This window comes from Typopeltis vanoorti, chromosome 8, assembly GCF_054136105.1.
Source record: "Typopeltis vanoorti isolate ZY-2024b chromosome 8, IOZ_Tvanoo_1.0, whole genome shotgun sequence".
NCBI classification, from domain to species: Eukaryota; Metazoa; Arthropoda; class Arachnida; order Uropygi; family Thelyphonidae; genus Typopeltis; species Typopeltis vanoorti.
In genome coordinates this window covers 6108209-6127135 of record NC_143556.1, presented here as the reverse complement: position 1 = coordinate 6127135, position 18927 = coordinate 6108209, and the positions used below count along the sequence as shown (strand labels likewise).

Sequence of the window (18927 nt, the reverse complement as noted above, 5' to 3'; positions counted from 1 at the left end):
AAATCCCGTATGAACCTTTCAGAAGTTTGTAAGTCTCAATCATATTACCCTCTCTTTCTCCTGTTTGCTAGTGTCTGCAGTCTACAAATTCTCAATCTATCTTCATAATCAGTGTTTCCGAATCCTGATATCGTTTTTAACACTCTCCTTTGTACTCTCTCCAATATATCAGAATCACAATGGAAACCAGGAGATCAGACCTGCGCACAATAGTCCAAGTGAGGTCTTCTCAAGGCCTTGTAAAGAGGCAAAATAACATCCTTATCTCTACATGTCAACGTTCGTTTCAGCATTGCCATTATTTTTAGAGTATTTGCAATCTTTGCCACATGGCTCCTAAACTTCAACTTCCTATCTATTAACACTCCAAGATCCTTAGACTCATCAATTTATTCTAATCTAATCCCACCAATATAATATGACTTTGATATGTAATCATGCCAAATTGAATGACTTTACATTTACTGACATTGAACTGACACCCATTTTCCCATGCTCACAATTCCAGCCTATTCAAATCATTCTGCAAAGACTGCATATCAGCAGCATTCCTGATTACCCTACCTATCTTTGAATCAAAGATAGGTAGGGTAATAGGTAGGGCAAACAAGTGACATACAGCAAATAGCTGTGTCACTTGTCAAATCCTTCCCAATATCATTAATGTACAGATAATAACAGTGATTCAAAGTTTGAATCAAAGATAGGTAGGGTAATAGGTAGGGCAAACAAGTGACATACAGTAAATAGCTGTATGTCACTTGTCAAATCCTTCCCAATACCATTAATGTACAGATTGAATAACAGTGATTCAAAGTTTGAATCAAAGATAAGTAGGGTAATAGGTAGGGCAAACAAGTGACATACAGCAAATAGCTGTATGTCACTTGTCAAATCTTTCCCAATATCATTAATGTACAGATTGAATAACAGTGGAACAAGCACTGATCCTTGTGGTACACCACTTGTAATTTATTTATTTTTTTATTATTTTATTTTATTTTTATTTTTTTAATCTTTGTACTGGTTATGGACAGTACTACCCTTACATCATGTCCAGACGTGATATAGGCCTAAGCCTTTACAAGTGTTTTACCCTGTGCTTGTTCTAGTTATCATTGTAGTCATTCTCTGGTGGCAACGCCATGCCACCAGTGTGCCCTGTAGGGCCCTCAAGGAAAGAACTTTTATATTCTTCTGCAGAATTTTTTAAACCTTGCAGACTCAGATCCCCCGTATACCACTTTTTGATATCTGTCAGTCAGCTGTCCTCTTATCCATGCTAATATTGTATAACCCAAACCCATTTTCTCCAATTTATGCAACAGTCTGCCATGCTGTATTCTGTCAAAAGCCTTAGCAAAATCCAAAAGTATCATGGTGTATCCATTCCCTTTCTGTTATAGAATGTGAGCAAGTTGCTGAAACATGACCTTCTCTTAGTAAACCCATGTTGTTCATTGCAAAGTAGAGATTCACTGTCACCCCATTTCTGAATGTGGACCCTAATGAATTTTTTCAAAATCTTCACCACCATTCCTGAGATACTAATTGGTCGATAGTTGGATACATCGGTCTTTGCACCATTGTGCAATGGAATTACCATACATTCCTGCGGAATCTTCCTTGTTCTGAGACTCATATTAAACATCCTGGTCAAAGGAATGGCCAGTTCAGCTGAACCCTCTTTTAGCACACCTGCTGATATTCCATCAGTCCCCATTCTTATTGAATTCTTATTCAATTTGTGCAACAGTTCTAATACCTCAGACTCGCACACCTGCGTTTCTTCATCTAGTGAAGAGGTAACAGTGAGCTCAATGTTGTGTTCACCAAGTTGATAGCTTTTAACGAAATGGGCACTCATTAACTGATCGACCTCTTCTGCATCTGTAACCCTCACGCCATCTGGATTTAGAAGAATTATTCTTTAATTTTTTTTTTTTTCTAGGTGTTTATCAGAACTTTCCAGATCCCTCTTCTATATATATACATATATTTAATATCAATGCTGTGTGATATCTCTGCACCAGGTATAAATTGGATACATGATAACAAGGATATATGGCATTAAATACAGAAGATAGATAATCAGTATTATAATCACTGGAAATTCATTATTATTATTATTATTATTCAGGCCTCCATGGAGTCAAAAGATCGTCGTGGGAGGTCCTTCCTAGGAAACATAAAGCCTATCATACCACTCCTTGAACTTATTGACTGTTCTTGCTCTAACTACTCTATCAGGCAATGCTTTTCATGGTTCAACCACCCTCCATGCAAAGAAACCACTTCTCATCCTCTTGCTCACAGCTTCCTTTCATAACTTCCAGGGAAGGTTACTTGTTTCACTCCTTCCCACTTTTCCACCAAGCAAAAGACCTCCCCAGTGTCAACCCTGTAACTACCTCTCAACAGTTTAAAAGTCTCAATCATATCACCTCTTCTTCTTCTATATACCAAACTCTGCAGTCCAAATTCCCTCAGCCGATCCTCATAACTAGCATTGTACAGTCCTGAAACCATCTTTGTTATCTGCCTCTGTACCCATTCCACAGTTAATGTATCCCCTTCAAATCCTGGATACCAAATCTGAAAACAATAGTCCAAGTGTGGTCTTATACAATGGAACAATAACTCTTTTATCTCTGCAGGTCCACCTCCTTCTCAGTATTGCAGCAATCCTCTGGGTTACCATTACCACCATTGTAATGTTCCTTGAGTTTCAGGTTTCTATCAATGACCATCCTCAAATCTCTTGCCTCTCTTAATCCTCCAGTACATCTCCTCTAACAGAGTATGCAACCTCCCATAGATGTATCCCAAACGTCAAGACTTTACATTTTGCTGCATTAAACCTACACCCACTAATTCATTTGCACATCTGTCTAGTTTATTCAAATCCTCTTGCAGGGCTCTCACATCTGCACTATTACTAATAACCCAGCTTCTCATCATCTGCAAACAACTGAATATCCTCCTACATTCATTGACAATGTCATTGATATAAAGGTTAAACAATATAAGTCCAAGTACTGAGCCCTGTGGGACCCCACTTGTGACCTTATGCCTCCTTGATATCGCCCCACTATACACAACTATCTGATACAGTACATCTATCAGGCAGCCAATCCTGAATCCAGGTGACTAATCCAACATCTAAACACATGTGCTGCAACTTAAATATCAGCTTATCATGTGTCAAATGGCTTTGTAAAATCCAAAAAATTGGCAGTATATGCCTTTTCCTTATCAACTACTGTTGTCACTTTATTATAAACGGCAATCATATTACAAAAGCAAGAGTACCCTTAACAAATCCATGTTGATTCTCATCATTACCCTCATCTGTCCAGTGCTGTATGTAGTCCCTCACTAATTTCTCCAAGACCTTAACAACTACTGATGACACACAAACTGGCCTATAATTAGACACTTCCAGTCTGCTACTGCCCTTATGCAATGGCACTATCTTACCTTTCTTCCATTCCTTGGGTATACTTTTCCCATAGCCAGACTTTCTTGAAAAGCCAGGTCAAAAGAGCTGTCAGTTCTTTAGCACATTCTCTCAAATCCCGTGGTGAAATACCATCCAGCCCCACAGCTTTACTGACATCCAGAGTACTCAGTGTTTGAAACACACTCTCCTCTTGCACCTCTAAACCTCTAACCTGCCTTATTCCTCTAATATTAAAACTTACTTCTCCAGGATGATTTGCTCCAAGAAAGTGTTTCATTAAACAACTCCAATGTCCTCTGCATCAGTCACTCTATTCACATTTTTATCCCACACTGTCATTCTTCCACAATCATTTCTCCTCCTACTGACCACATAGCTAAAAAATTCCGTAGGATTTTCTTTGGATCTTAGGATCAATCGCTTCTCATATTCCAGCTTGCCTTCCTCGCCATTTAGCAACATTTACAAAAATATTTGCCAATTCCTACCGTAGTCATCTTTAATAAGTTTATATTTTGAACTCATATAATTCATAGGACATGGAACATATGATATATGAATATAATTTTACCTTTATTTCTTTCATGCACACTGTTTAAACACAGAATATATTAGTATTCTGTTTTATTCCTTGGTAAAATTCTGTAAGAGCTGAATTTGCATTTTCTAGGTTTTCTCAGTTATGCACATGACGTAGAATTTTAAATTTTGTTTTTATTTGACCGAAAAGTTGATTTTTTTTTAAATTTCAGAACAGGAAAGCTACTTGCAGAACTGCCACAGAAAGAATTTGCACAAAGAAATTCTGCTTTGACGTAAGTATGTGAGATAAAAAAAATTCTTACATTAAATTGATTTTATACTTTGGCTTTTTTAATTCACAATTAACTTAGATTCGACATGAAGTAGATTTATAATATGAAACAGACATAGAAATAGTTTGTAGGTATAGGTTTCTGTTGTTTAGCAGTTAAAAAGAAAGATTTCGGTATTGCAACCACAAGTTTATTAAGATAAATAAATATAAACAAACCTGACAAGTTTCGTGTTGTTTGACTTACATCTTCAGGGGTTAAAGGTAACTAAAAGTTTAAACACAAGAAATGAGAAATTACTCAGAATAGTCCATTCTATAATGTTATGGCCATCTTTAATAAGTTTCAATAAATTAAAAAATCCGAATGCAGAATCTGTGCATGCTAAGTTTGAACAATGCTGGGTGTTGTCACGTTCTGTTGTTCATGTTCACAATGTCCGAGATCTGACTTAGGTATATTTTTTATCAATGCTGACCAGACTTGGTGTAGAACTAGGCCCCTGGTTTTTGTTGCATTTCATTAGAATTCTTAGCATATTTAAATTCTTTAAATTTCTTTTTTTTTTCAATATAAGACATGTTCATTTTATGCCAGAGTACATTATGTCCGGTGGAAGTTACGTGGGATGCTAGGCCTGATTTGTGTTCTCTCATTTTTTGCATGTCTTTTTGGTATTCATTCATACAAATTTCCCCTGATCTTCCCATCTGGCCTACATAGCAGATGCCACAGGAGCAATGAATTTTATATACACCTGGCTTTTTTTAAAGGGTGATGTGAAGGTTTTGGGGGATGTAGAAATCTTGGTATTTTTTCTAGCGGAAGAAAAGCAACTTTAATCTTGCTTTTGTGAGATGCTTGTAGAAAGTGTGTTGAGGATTTTCTTGATTATCTTAGGTTCAAAACCATTTTTTTTGGGAATCTGTGTTAAATAATGTAATTCTTCATTTCTCTTTTTTTTTCTGTGCTGCAAATATTCTGTGCTCTATCCCTCAAGGTTTTTATTAAACTTTCTTTTGCCTGGGGTGATGTTGTAAGGCTCCATTAAGAAATCTTCGTATAAAAAGAAAGATAATCTATTATGTTCTTCAATGATTTCTATTAGTATATCAAGAAAAGGAATTTTTTTATGTTCTTCCTGTTCCAAAGTGAATTTTATGTTGATTATTAAGATAATCGTTAAAAGCAGTGAGTTCCTCTGTTGTTCCTGGCCATATGATGAAAATATCATCTACATAATGAAGCCAGATTTTCGGTTTTTTATGATAGTTGTTTAATGTATTATTTTCAAAATTTTCCATATATAGGTTAGCTAAAGCTGGGGAGAGGGGGGAACCCATTGCCAGTCCTTCTTTTTGTTCCCAAAATTTGTCTTGATACATGAAAACGTACTTTTTATGCAATGTTTATATAGTTCTGCAATTTCTGGTGGAAAAAGGTCTTCAAGGAGATTCACTTTTCATTTCTGGGAACATTTGTAAAGAGGCTGACTACATCCAAACTTGTCAAAATGTCTGAATGTTATATGTATATATCCTTTACCTTCTCAATAAAATGTGCACTGTTCTTAATGAATGATGTACAGGTAACAGTAATGTAGTTAACCTTTCCAACCACGCTTTAAACAAAGAAGAACTCCTCCTGGTACTAAATAAAGGTCTAAATTTTGCCGTAGCAGGTTGATAAACAAACTTGAATTTATTTGTAACATAGAAAAAGGCTTAAGATTCATCCCAAATAACATAGCAGACAAAATACGTTTAGAAACCGCCAACATTTTAAATCATAACAAAACAATAACAAGCAACTTAACAAAACACGAAATAACAGCGGTGAAATCATTAAAGTCAAATCCAGACATCGTAATAACTAGAGCCGATAAAGGAAATGCCACCGTTATTTTAAACCGAACCACTTATGTATAAAAAATGAATCTGCTAGTCTTGGACATTAACACATACCAACTTGTTAACTACAACCAAACTAATAGAATAAAAAAGAAAACAGAGAAACTACTTAAGTCAACTACCACATGGTCCAAAGATATGATCAAAAAACTATTTCCGCACTATGCTTGTTCCCCAAGAATTTACGGGCTACCGAAAATATACAAATAAAACACACAACTCTGGCCTATAGTTGAAGGGATAGATAACCTGAATTATCACTTAGCCAAAAAATTAGCGCACAACACTTCATAAACATCATCAACGACATTACATTAGAAAAAGATGATTTATTAGTCAGTTTTGACATCTCTGCCCTCTTTACGAATGTTGCAATGACACAATCCTTCTTTTACAGAACAAATTCCCTCCAGATATCACTGTGCTCTTTGCACATGTATTGCATTCTGGTTATTTTGTATGGCAAAACGCTTTCTACCTAAAAAAAAGAAGGCACAGCCATGGGCTTGCCATTATTTCCCCCCCCCCCCATTGCTAACTTTTATATGGAATATTTTGAGCAACTTGCTTTAGGTTCCTCTCCTTTAAAACCCAAAGTCTGGCTTAGATATGTTGATGATGTTTTCACAATCTAGTCCCATGGCCACCAGACACTAGCCACATTCCTTAGCCACCTAAACAAACAACACAAATGCATATAGTTCACAATTGAGATTGAAAAACAGAACACTTCTGTTTCTAGATACACTTGTCACACGTCTTCCTTCTGGCAATCGTTCCTTCACTGTTTACTGGAAATCGACACATACTGGCCAATATATACACATAAACTCTTACCACCACCCAACACAAAAGCTAGGTGTCATTAATACTCTAAAAAACAGGACTCTGATTCTAGGTACTATCCATTAGTATCTAGAATGTATGAAGTACCAAAAATACATAAGATAGATATTCCTTTAAGACCGATAGTGGATGAAAGAGACTCTCCAACCACGAATCTGGCAAAACACCTCACCAACATGATTTTACCACACATAAGAAAAACGACATCATTCATTAAGAACAGTGCACATTTTATTGAGAAGGTAAAGGATATATACATAGAACCTTCAGACATTTTAGCTAATTTGGATGTAGTCAGCTGCTTTACAAATATTCCCAGAAATGAAACAGTGAATCTCCTTGAAGACCTTTTCCCACCAGACATTGTAGAACTATATAAACATTGCATAAAGAATACGTTTTTCATGTATCAAGACAAATTTTGGGAAAAAAAGGAAGCTGCAAATATACTTAGAATTTAGCTAACCTATATATGGAAAATTTTGAAAATAATGCATTAAACAACTATCATAAAAAACCGAAAATTTGGCTTCATTATGTAGACGATATTTTCATCACATGGCCAGGAACAACAGAGGAACTCACTGCTTTTAAAGATTATCTTAATAATCTACACAACATAAAATTCACTTTGGAACAGGAAGAACATAAAAAACTTCCTTTTCTTGATATACTAATAGAAATCATTGAAAAACATAATAGATTATCTTTCTTTATTTATAGAAAACCCACCAATACAGGAAGATTTCTTAATGCAGCCTCACACCAAAGGCACCACCCCAGACAAAAAATAAGTTTAATAAAAACCTTGAGGGATAGAGCTTACAATATTTCCAGCACAGGAAAAAAAAAAGAGAAATGAAGAATTACATTATTTAAAACAGATCCTCAAAAAAAAAAAAAAATGGTTTTGAACCTAAGATAATCGAGAAAATCCTCAACACACCTTCCTACAAGCATCTCACAAAAGCAAGTTTTCAAGAACGCAATCACGCTACCATACATCAAGAACATTACAGACAAATTGGCCAAATTACTAAGCAAACATAACATTAAATTTGCTTTTCTTCTGCTAGAAAAAATATCAAGATTTCTACATCTCCCAAAACCTCCACATTATCCTTTAAAAAAACCAGGTGCATATAAAATTCATTGTTCCTGTGGCATCTGCTACGTAGGCCAGACGGGAAGATCAGGAGAAATTCGTATGAACGAACACGAAAAAGACATGCAAAAAAGAAGAGAACATAAATCAGGTCTAGCATCCCACACAACTTCCACCGGCTATAATGTACTCTGGCATAAAACGAACATGTCTTATATTTAAAAAAAATGTTTCACAAGGAAATTTAAAGAAGCTGCAAATATGGTTAGAATTCCAATGCAATGCAACAAATACCAGGGCCTAATTCTACACCAAGTTTGGTCAGCATTAATAAAAAATATACCTAAGTCAGACCTCGGACAGTGTGAACATGAACAACAGAACGTGACAATATTCAGCATTGTTCAAACTTAGCATGCACAGATTCTGCATTCGGATTTTTTAATTTAATGAACAGTTAGGTGGCCATAACATCATAGAATGGACTATTTTGAGTAATTTCTCATTTCTTGTGTTTAAACTTTTAGTTACCTTTAACCCCTGAAAATGTAAGTCAAACGACATATGAAACTTGTTGGGTTTGTTTATTTTTATTTATCTTAATAAACATGTGGTCGCAATACCAGAATCTTTCTTTTGAATAGAAATAGTTTACCCATTTTGGTAAAATGAAGTTTTAGAAATGCATACAGCTACACACTATACAATGTCATTTTAAGTATTCTTCTGATGTAGAAACAGTTTATCACTTTTTACTTTTTTAACATGGACATAATTATCATGTATATCCAGTTCTAGGATCAGCCTCTCTATTACGTTAATGACCAGTCCAGAGATACAGATTGGTCTATAATTAGTTGTATCATCCTTAGCTCCATCTTTCCTTCCCTTCTTTCCATTTAGTAGGAATCTTGTTCATGGCAAGCCTCAAGGTGAACTGCCAAATAGGGACATGCTAGTGCTAGTTCTCTTGTACATTCCTTTAGCACTTGTGCTGAGATCACTTCTATGCTCTTCTTTACTTATAATAGTATACTGTAGTAATATTGTATACATAAAATGTAGTGCATTACATTTAATTTATATTCATAAAAATGCAGTTTTTACATTCATAGCATTATTTCAGAGCTTTAAATATATCAATATTATATTGCTTATATATTTTAATAGAATGGCAGTCAAATCCCACCGGTGGCTGCTAAATTTTTTGTCAGTGGCCAGATCAGCTTGAAACCACCAGTTCTCATCTGATCACTGAAGTTAAGCAAAGTTAGTACTTGGGAGGATGGCCACCTGGATCCCTAGGTGCTGCTAGCATTAATTATTTTCCAGTCTGGTTGGCTGAGTGGTTGGTGTATCTGCTCTCCAGCCAAAAGGCTGCAGGTTCAAATCCCACCATGGGCATGGATGTTTGTGAGTGTCTGTGAAAATACTGGTGGTGGTGGTCAGCAGTGGATGGTGTTGCTGTAGGTGATTGAAGGTAGTGTGGTTGGTGGATTTGAGTGGTGGAGACCGAGAGTTATAGAGTAAGTGCCCTCCCTTGATGAGTGTTTAAACTCCCTGGAGGTGTTATGTAATAATAATAATAATAATAAATCTTTATATCAACTGTTGATTTTGAAAAAGCTTTTGATAGCATTGATAGAGAAGCTATATACAAATTAATGTTGTATTATGGCATACTACCATGTAAAATTATCAACTTAGTTAAGAAAATTTGTGAAAAATATAAACTACAAATCATGCACAATGGAGAACTTTCAGAAACATTTGAAATTAAAAAAGAAGTTAGACAGGAATGTATTCTCTCCCCAACAATGTTGCTTATTGTTGTAGACTGGAGATTATGAGAAATGCAACACATCATCATTAGTGTTCTGTCTCTTGAGAGGTCCATGGTATAGCTCAGCAGATTCTCTTCCCCCAATTTCCTCTGTCTCTTGCTTCCTCCTTCATTTCCTGATAACACATAAGGAATTATTATTCTGGACCTCCATGATGATCATGGAGGCCTATCTTTGACAACATAGCACACACTACCACACCACTCCTTAAATCCATTCACTGTCTGCACATTTACCACTCTATCAGGCAATGAATTTTATAGCTCAACCATCCTCCATGAAAAAAAAAAAAAAAAGAAAAAGGCCACTTCTTACTCTTCTACTTGTCACCTCCTTTTGCAACTTTCAGGGATGGCCTCTTGTCTTTCCTTCTTCCTCTTGTTCTACTAGATGAGAAATATCTTTTGTATCAATCCTGTGAATACCTCAGAATAGTTTAATATCTCAATCATGCCACCCCCCCCCCCTTCATCTTCTATCCACCAAATTCTGAGGTCTGCATGCCTTTTATTCTTGTAACTGACATTGTCAACTCTTGATATTTTGCTTTTCTGCCTCCGTATTCCTCTCCAAGGCTAACTTATCCTCCCCCTCAAATCCTGGTGACAAGATCTGGGCACAATCATCCAGATGTGACCTAATCAGGGCTTTATACAATGAAATCACCACTCGTTTATCTCTACTAGTCAAAATTCTTCTCAGTAGTATTGCAACAATTCTCTGAGTTATCTTCACCACTTTTGAATTATGTGCTCTAAACTTCAAATTTTTTATCTACTATCACCCCAAGATCCCTTACCCCATCCACTTCCTCTAGTACAGATCCATCAATAGAGTATGCAGCCTCCTTTCTGTGGATTCCAAATTTCAAAACCTTACATTTAGTTGCATTAAAGTGATATACTCATTTGCTTATCCATCTGTCTAGCTTATTTAAATCATCCAGAAGAGCTACCAGATTGGCACTATTGATTCTTCCAAGGTTCACTTCATCAGCAAATAACTGAATAACCCCTTGCAACACAGTGCCAATATCATTGACATAAAGGTTAAAAAGCAAAGGTCCCAGTACTGATTCCTGTGGAATCCCACTTGTGACCTTCTTCCTTGATAGTGCTTCCTCATACACAACTCTGACATCTATTAGGTAGCAGATTTCCAATCCAATTCACTAGCAGCAAATGTATTGCAACTTAAATATGAACTTGTCATGTGGCACCTTCTCAAATGTCTTTGTAAAATCCAAAAAATGACAATATATGCCTTTCTCTTGTCAACTACTGTTGTCACTTTATTATAAAAGGTAACCAATTTACCGAAACAAGAGTGTCCTTTAACAAATACATGCTGACCTTCACAGATAATATTACCTTGACCTACCCAATATTGTATATGATCTGTTGCTAATTTCTCTAAAATCTTAATGACCACAGAAGAAATACAAATTAGTCTACAGTTTGACACCTGCATTCTACCACTATCCTTGTGCAATGGTACTATCTTACCCTCCTTCTGCTCTCTTTGATCATTCATTGATCAGCCAAGTCAGTGAGCTGTCTATTCCTTAGCACATTCTCTTTAAACCTCTCTCGGCCATGGGATGAAATAGTGAGACAAAATTGCACTTCTTATTCATGTTATTCAATAGGTGTTACAGAATTGTATCGAGATTTTGCTGAATGTCTATAGACATCATGGCCGGTTGGGGTGTTAAAGACGTGGTGAAATCCCATCCAGTCCTACTACCTAATGACTTTCAAAGCACTTAGTATTTGAAACACATTCTTCTCATGCAGTTCTAAGTCTGCAACCCTTCCCATCCTGCCAGGAACAAAAGCAACTTTTCCATAATGTGTGTTTTTCAGATGATATATGTTTACATACATAACATCACATGAAGGGGGAAAAAATGATAAAATTAAATTAAGAAGTCATGACTGTCAGATTATTATTATCATCATCATCATGATCTGACTCTATGGAGGTCAACTGTGCCTTAAACTGATTCAGTGTGTTTACATTCATAACAAACTCAGGCAATGCATTCCACTCACCAGCCACTCTAAATGCAAAGAACCTTCCATTCACTCCTCTGCTCACACACTCCTTATACAGTTTCCAGTGATGGCCTCTTGTTCTACCTCCCCCTCCTCCGCTTTCATTCTATGAAAAATCTCTTCCATGCCAACCTGATAACAACCCCTGACTAGCTTATATGCGTCTATCATATCCCCTCTCTTTCTCCTATTCACGAGACTTTACAATTTGCATTCTCTCAATCTGTCTTCATACTGCACATTCCAAAGACCACTGGCTGCCTTTGTGAAACTTCACTGAACCCTTTCCAACATATCCTCGTCACCATGAAAACTCGGCAATCAAATCTGTGCACAATAATCCATATGAAGCCTGATCAAGGCCTTATACAATGGCATCATAACTTCTATTTCTGCATGTCAGAGTCTTCTGCATTATTGCCATTATCCGATGTGATGTCTTTGCAACTTGTGCAATGTGTCCCCCTGAATTTCAGGTCCTTGTCCATCATCACTCCTAGATCTCTCATCTCCTCTAATTCCTTTAAAATTTTCCGACTAAGTGTATGCTTTGCATCCCTTCATTGCTTACAAAATCTCAAAACCTTACACTTTGTAACATTGAACTGATAGTTCCACTTACCTGCCCATTCATACAATCTATTCATGTCCTCCTGTAAGGCCATGACATCTGCTTAACTCTGTTTTGCTCTGCCCAATTATGAATCATCTGAAAACAGCTGCATATCACTAGTTAAACCCATCCCAATATCATTAACATATAAACTGAACAAAAATGGTCCCAAAACTGACTCCTGCAGTACACCATTAGTTCTCCTAAGCTTGTCATAATCACCAGTCTTATAATTCCACATATATTCTTTCCTCACCAGTGTCTGCATATGACTAGCCACAACACAGGTGATTATTTCATGATCACTTTCACCAACTGGAGGAAAGTGTGAAATCCCTTTCATAATTACATCCTCTGAGATGAACAGATCTAGAACTCACGATCCTCATGTGCCCTCTTTTATGTGCTGCCTGGCATAGTTATCTCTCAAGAACTCGAGAAATTCATTTTCCTTATTCCAATCTATACTGACATGATTAAAATCACCCATAATAATTACCCTTCCTTTGTTCACTAATTGAAGTTGTTATACATTTCTTCATCAAGATTGAAAGAAGGATATAATTTCTTGTCAAGGAAAATATACATTGCAACCAAATAGAATAAATAATATCTGTACTGAAGATTCAGATTGTATTGAGTAGTGACTCCGTTTCTCTGGATGATTTTACAGATAGTTTGAGATCATTCATATACACCCATTTGATATTTTTCTCTTGCTTTGATGTTTCATATCCAAGGCTGGTTTTCTTTAGAATTAATGTTAGAGGAATCAGCGCTAGAGGGGACAACAGAGGTAATAATGAATCGTGCAGTTGATATTCACTTCATCCAAATTGTCTCCATTGATTACCAGTTAAGTATGCAGCATGGAGTTAAATGCTTTATTGTAATAAATCTGTGCCACATATAATCTTGTTTTTCATTGCTTGGAATGTTTCGGTGTCATTTTGTTAATTACTAGTTAGTCCTTTGTTTCTCTGGAGTTTTTGTAATAACTTTTTTATTGCAAGGGAGAAGTTGATATGATAAATGCTGAATAATCAATGCAAGAAGTCCAGTGAATAACTACTTAAAATGTTTTGGTAGGCAAATTATTGAATATTGATTGCTTGGAGCAGTTCCTTTGCCTTCTAAAATTAGAAATGTCTTTCTAGTTATCATTCATCAAGAAATACTCTAATATGTAAGGATAAGGAAGTAGTTTTGCCAGGGGGTGAATGCTGGGCTTGAAATTCATGCTTGCTCTTGTTATCATTCAGGGAGTGAGAGGTGAGATTGAAGTCTGATTAGTGGAATAATGAATTACCGACCATTTAAAACTATATATTTAGAAATTTATGTACATTTATATGCATTTATTAACATATAAATATTACTTCTTTCTCAAGTAATGAGCTTGTGCAGCAAGCATGGAGAATTTGCCCCTGGGTTATGCCACTGTATAACCCACTGTTCAGACCACACTTGGACTGTTGTGCTCAGATCTGGTCACCTGGTTTTTCAATGTGATGGGGAGACATTAGAGCGGGTCCAGAGACGCGGAACTTTGGAATACTTGCTATGGAGAGAGGTTGAAGAAATGTGGATTGCTGAGTTTAGTGGATAGGAGGAAGAGAGAGAGGTGATATGATAAAGACATTTAAATAAGTGAGAGGATTTTATCAGATTAATCCAGAGGGAGATTATAAAATGAATTGATGGTGAGAGGGGATAAACAAGAGGTCATTCCTGGAAGTTGTGTAAAAGTGTGGTGAGGAGGGGTTGTGAGGAGCAGATTTTTTACATGGAGAATTGTCAGTGAATGGAACGCATTACCAGAATGTGTTGTCAATTCATGAAGTGTTAAGGATTTTAAGATTCTATATGATAAATATGTTGTCATTTGAACAAACCTTCCACATTGAGTCTGCCGACTCCATGGGGAGTGTAATAATAATAGTAATTCACTCTTCAGTTGAACCTATTAGCAGAAGGTTATTAAATTGTTAAGCCAATCAAGTATTTGATCCAAAAGCCATACACTTCATGTTTGTCTGATGCATTTCAGTTCTTCACATTCCATGCTTGTCATTATCTTTTATTTGAGTTCAGTTCAGTGCATCAATATCTTTTATCGAATTGGTATTTTTATTATGTTCTTTTGGATTGTCCCACAGCTGTTTCCAAAACTTGATTGTTTCTTCTGGGTTTAGGCAGCCAAAAATGCCAGGGAATCTCCTATCATTATTGCAGTAAAACTGAGGCTTGTTTGTTTAGAACTGAATATTGACTTATTCTGCTTTCATAACAAAATTATCTTTTTTTTTTTATCACAGTGATTCTCCTGATAAAATCATGGGATGTTTTATACAGATGCAGAACCGATGTTCCTCAATTTCCTTTTACTGAAACTTCATGTTTGTCTAAAATATGAGAGAAAACTATCAAAAGGGACTTGGTAAATACCTGAAAGGTAGATAGAGCAGGCTGCTTACCCTTGGTAGATGGAAACATGGAGGAAAGCTTGACAGGAAAAATAGTAGGCCCTAAGTTTTTTTTTTTCAGCATTCTTACATTAGTTCAGAGATTCCAGTGATGCAAGTGATAGGAATTCTGTGTACAGGGTCAGAGTTCTTAGGAACAGGCTTCTTACAAGCCTGTTCCTAAGAGCACTAACCCTGTAAATCTCTCTATTATTATTATTATTCAGGCCTCCAAGGAGTCAAAAGACTCATCGAGGGAGGTCCTTCCTAAGACATAAAGTCTGTCAAGACTCATCGAGGGGAGGTCCCCCCCTGAGAAACACAAAGTTTATCATACCACTCTTTAAAGTCACTGACCGTTCTCGCTCCCACCACTCCATCAGGCAATGCATTCCACGGCTCAACCACCCTCCACACAAAGAAACCACTCCTCACCCTCTTGCTCACAGTTTCCTTTCGTAACTTCCAGGGATGGCCTCTTGTCATCACTCCTTCCCGCTGATCAACCAAGCGAAAGAACTCCCCAGTGTCAACCCTGTAACCACCTCTCAACAGTTTAAAAGTCTCAATCATATCACCTCTCCTTCTTCTATCCGCCAAACTCTGCAGTCCACATTCTCTCAGCCGATCCTCATAACTATCCTTGTACAGTCCTGAAACCATCTTTGTCATCCGTCTTTGTATCCTTTCCACAGTTAATTTATCCCCTTCAAATCCTGGGGACCAAATCTGAGAACAATAGTCCAAGTGTGGTCTGATCAGAGACTTATACAACGGAATGATAACCCTCTTATCTCTGCAGGTCAGTGTCCTTCTCATAATAGCAGCAATCCTCTGTGTTACCTTCACCACCTTTGCAATATGTCCCCTAAACTTCAGGTTTCTATCAATCATCAACCCCAGATCTCTTGTCTCCCCTACTTCATTCAGTATAACTCCTCCCATAGAGTATGCAGCATCCCATCGATGTTTCCCAAACCTCAAGACCTTACATTTGGCTGCATTAAACTGATACCCCCATTCATTTGCCCATCTATCTAGCTTATTTAAATCCTCTTTCAGGGCTACCACATCTGCGCTATTACTAATAATCCTTCCCAGCTTCGCATCATCCGCAAACAACTGAATATCCCCCTGCAATCCACTGGCTATGTCATTGATATAAAGGTTAAACAATATAGGTCCTAGTACTGAGCCCTGTGGGACCCCACTTGTAACCCTCTGCCTCCTGGAAACTGCTCCACCATACACAACTCTCTGATACCTATCAGACAGCCAATCCTGAATCCAGTTGACCAATCTGACATCCAGACCCATGTGCTGCAACTTAAATATCAGCTTAACATGTGGCACCCTGTCAAATGCCTTCGCCAAGTCTAAGAAAATTGCAGTATATGCCTTTCCCTCATCTAATGCTCTTGTAACTTTATTATAAAAGGCTAGCATATTGCTAAAACAAGAGCGTCCTTTCACAAATCCATGTTGATTCTCACAGATAACATTACCCTCATCTGCCCAATGCTGTACACGGTCCCTCACTACTTTCTCCAAGATCTTAACAACTACTGATGACACACAGACTGGCCTATAATTAGACACTTCCAGTCTGTTACCACCCTTATGCAATGGCACTATCTTACCTTCCTTCCATTCCCTGGGCACCTTTGCCAAAGCCAGACTTTCATTGTAAAGCCACGTTAAAGGTATTGTCAATTCGCTAGCACATTCTCTCAAAACTCGTGGCGAAATACCATCCAGTCCCACAGCTTTACTGACATCCAGAGTACTTAGTATCTGAAACACACTCTCCTCCTGTACCTCCAGACCTCGTACCAGTCCTATCCCTCTAGCATTAAAACTGAATCCTCTAGGATGAAATACTCCAATAAAGTGTTCATTGAACAATTCCACTATGTCCTCTGCATCAGTCACTCTATTCCCATTTTTATCCCACAATATCATTCTTCCACAGTCATTTCTCCTCCTACTGGCCACATAGCTAAAAAATTCCCTAGGATTTTCTTTGGATCTTAGGGCCAATTTCCTCTCATATTCCAGTTTCGCTTTCCTTACCACACGAGTCACTCTTCTGGCCTGTGTCTTATATTCTTCACCCATCCTCTCTTCACCTGTCTCCTTATATCTCTTCCATAGCCTCTTTTTCGCATGCAGTTCCTGTTTAATGTTGTTTGTCATCCACTTTACTCCAAATTGTGCCCTCTTCTTCACTCGTGGTATACAACTTACCATTGCTGATAACAAATATTCTTTCACAATTTCCCACGTGATAGGTCTTCTTTGGATTGAAGCAATTCTGCTTCATGATTCCTCAGATAGTGTCCAATTCTAATTTAAGGTGAGGGGACTCTGAGCAAATGATGTATGCTCTATTAAGAAACATTTAATTGTGCAAATTTTCTGAGGAGGATGACGTGCGGAATCATGTTTTATCAGCTAGTGAAGGTAGGTTTACGATATACTGAAGTTGTCAGCATGGCAGACTGAGAGTGGTGGAGGAAGATAAAGTAGAATTGGACACTGTTCAAGGAATCTCACAAGAAGAAATAACTTTGGCAATCAGATTATGTTATTATTATGTGTTTTACTAACTGATGTGTTTACTTTTTTTAAGGGATTTATGGAGTGTGCCTCATTTACAATCCGTTTACAATATTTGGGTAGCATTTCTGGTGTTGCTGCTGCTTAACACAGGTGTCTTTTACATATTTGACAGAGAAACGTAAGTAGTAATAGCATTTCATTATTGTAACTTGAATGTTTAATTAACATATAATACTACTTAAAGTCTTAATTCTATTCACACTTTTAGAATGATCTTAAAAATTAAGTCAAACTACAGTAGAGATTATGAAATTGCCTATCTAGAAAAGGTTGATACTTAGATAAGTCATTATTGTTATTATTTTCTTGGACATCTTCATGGAGTCAAAAGACTCATTGTAGGAGGCCTTGTACTAACTGTTATTCACACAATATCTATCGTACTTCTCAAATCCATTCACAGACAAAGCACTTGCAAATACCTCAGCCAACTCATTTCACCCATTCACCATCCCCTAACCACATTTTTATGTAATTTTCATGAGTGAACCCTTGTTCTCTTTCTTCCTGCCATGAACTGATAAGTGTTCTGTGTTGTCAGTCCAATATGGCCATTTAATGATTATTATTATTATTATTATTATTATTATTACAGGTATCTCCATGGAGTCAGTAGACCCAAACTAGAAAATGATATCTATCATATCTCTTCTTGAATTCATTTACAGATGCAAAACTCACAACTGAGTCTGGCAATCAATTCCACTCATTCACCACCCTCCAGGTGAAAAACCTTGTTCTCACACCCTTGTTAACCACACTTTTCTTTAATTTCCAGGGATGATCTCTTGTTCTTCCATCACTATCACACAGCTGAAACATTTCCCCTGCATCAATCTTATAAAAAACTTTTTAGTAATTTAAATGTCTCTATCATATCCCCTCTTCTCTGCCTATCAACCAACCTCTGCAATCCACAAGCTCTCAATCTATCAATGTAGGGAGCATTTTTTACATCACTCACCAACTTAGTCACTCTCCTCTGAATCCTCTCCACAATCTCCTCAACTCCAAGGAATCCATCATGTCGGAGGCTTAATGGACTTTTTACAACACTCAAAAATAATTAAAATAGAATTTAATACTTCCTATATTTCGTCCTAGTCACTAGGACATCTACAGAGATTACAAAAACAATTAATGTAACATGCACACACAAATCTTACAATACTAAGCCCAACCACGTA

At 36.9% G+C, this 18927-nt stretch overlaps 1 protein-coding gene across 4 annotated transcripts in view; it reads left to right on the top strand.

The window, feature by feature from the left end:
- LOC150103699 (sterol O-acyltransferase 1-like) overlaps positions 1-18927 on the top strand; it is a 246292-nt gene that overhangs the window by 98400 nt on the left and 128965 nt on the right. For all 4 annotated transcript variants that reach the window (XM_090396650.1, XM_090396649.1, XM_090396652.1 and 1 more), the window contains exons 4-5: positions 4216-4278; positions 17751-17858. In XM_090396650.1, coding sequence (XP_090252776.1) covers positions 4216-4278; positions 17751-17858 — 171 coding nt within the window. The remainder of the gene's footprint in view (positions 1-4215; positions 4279-17750; positions 17859-18927) is intronic.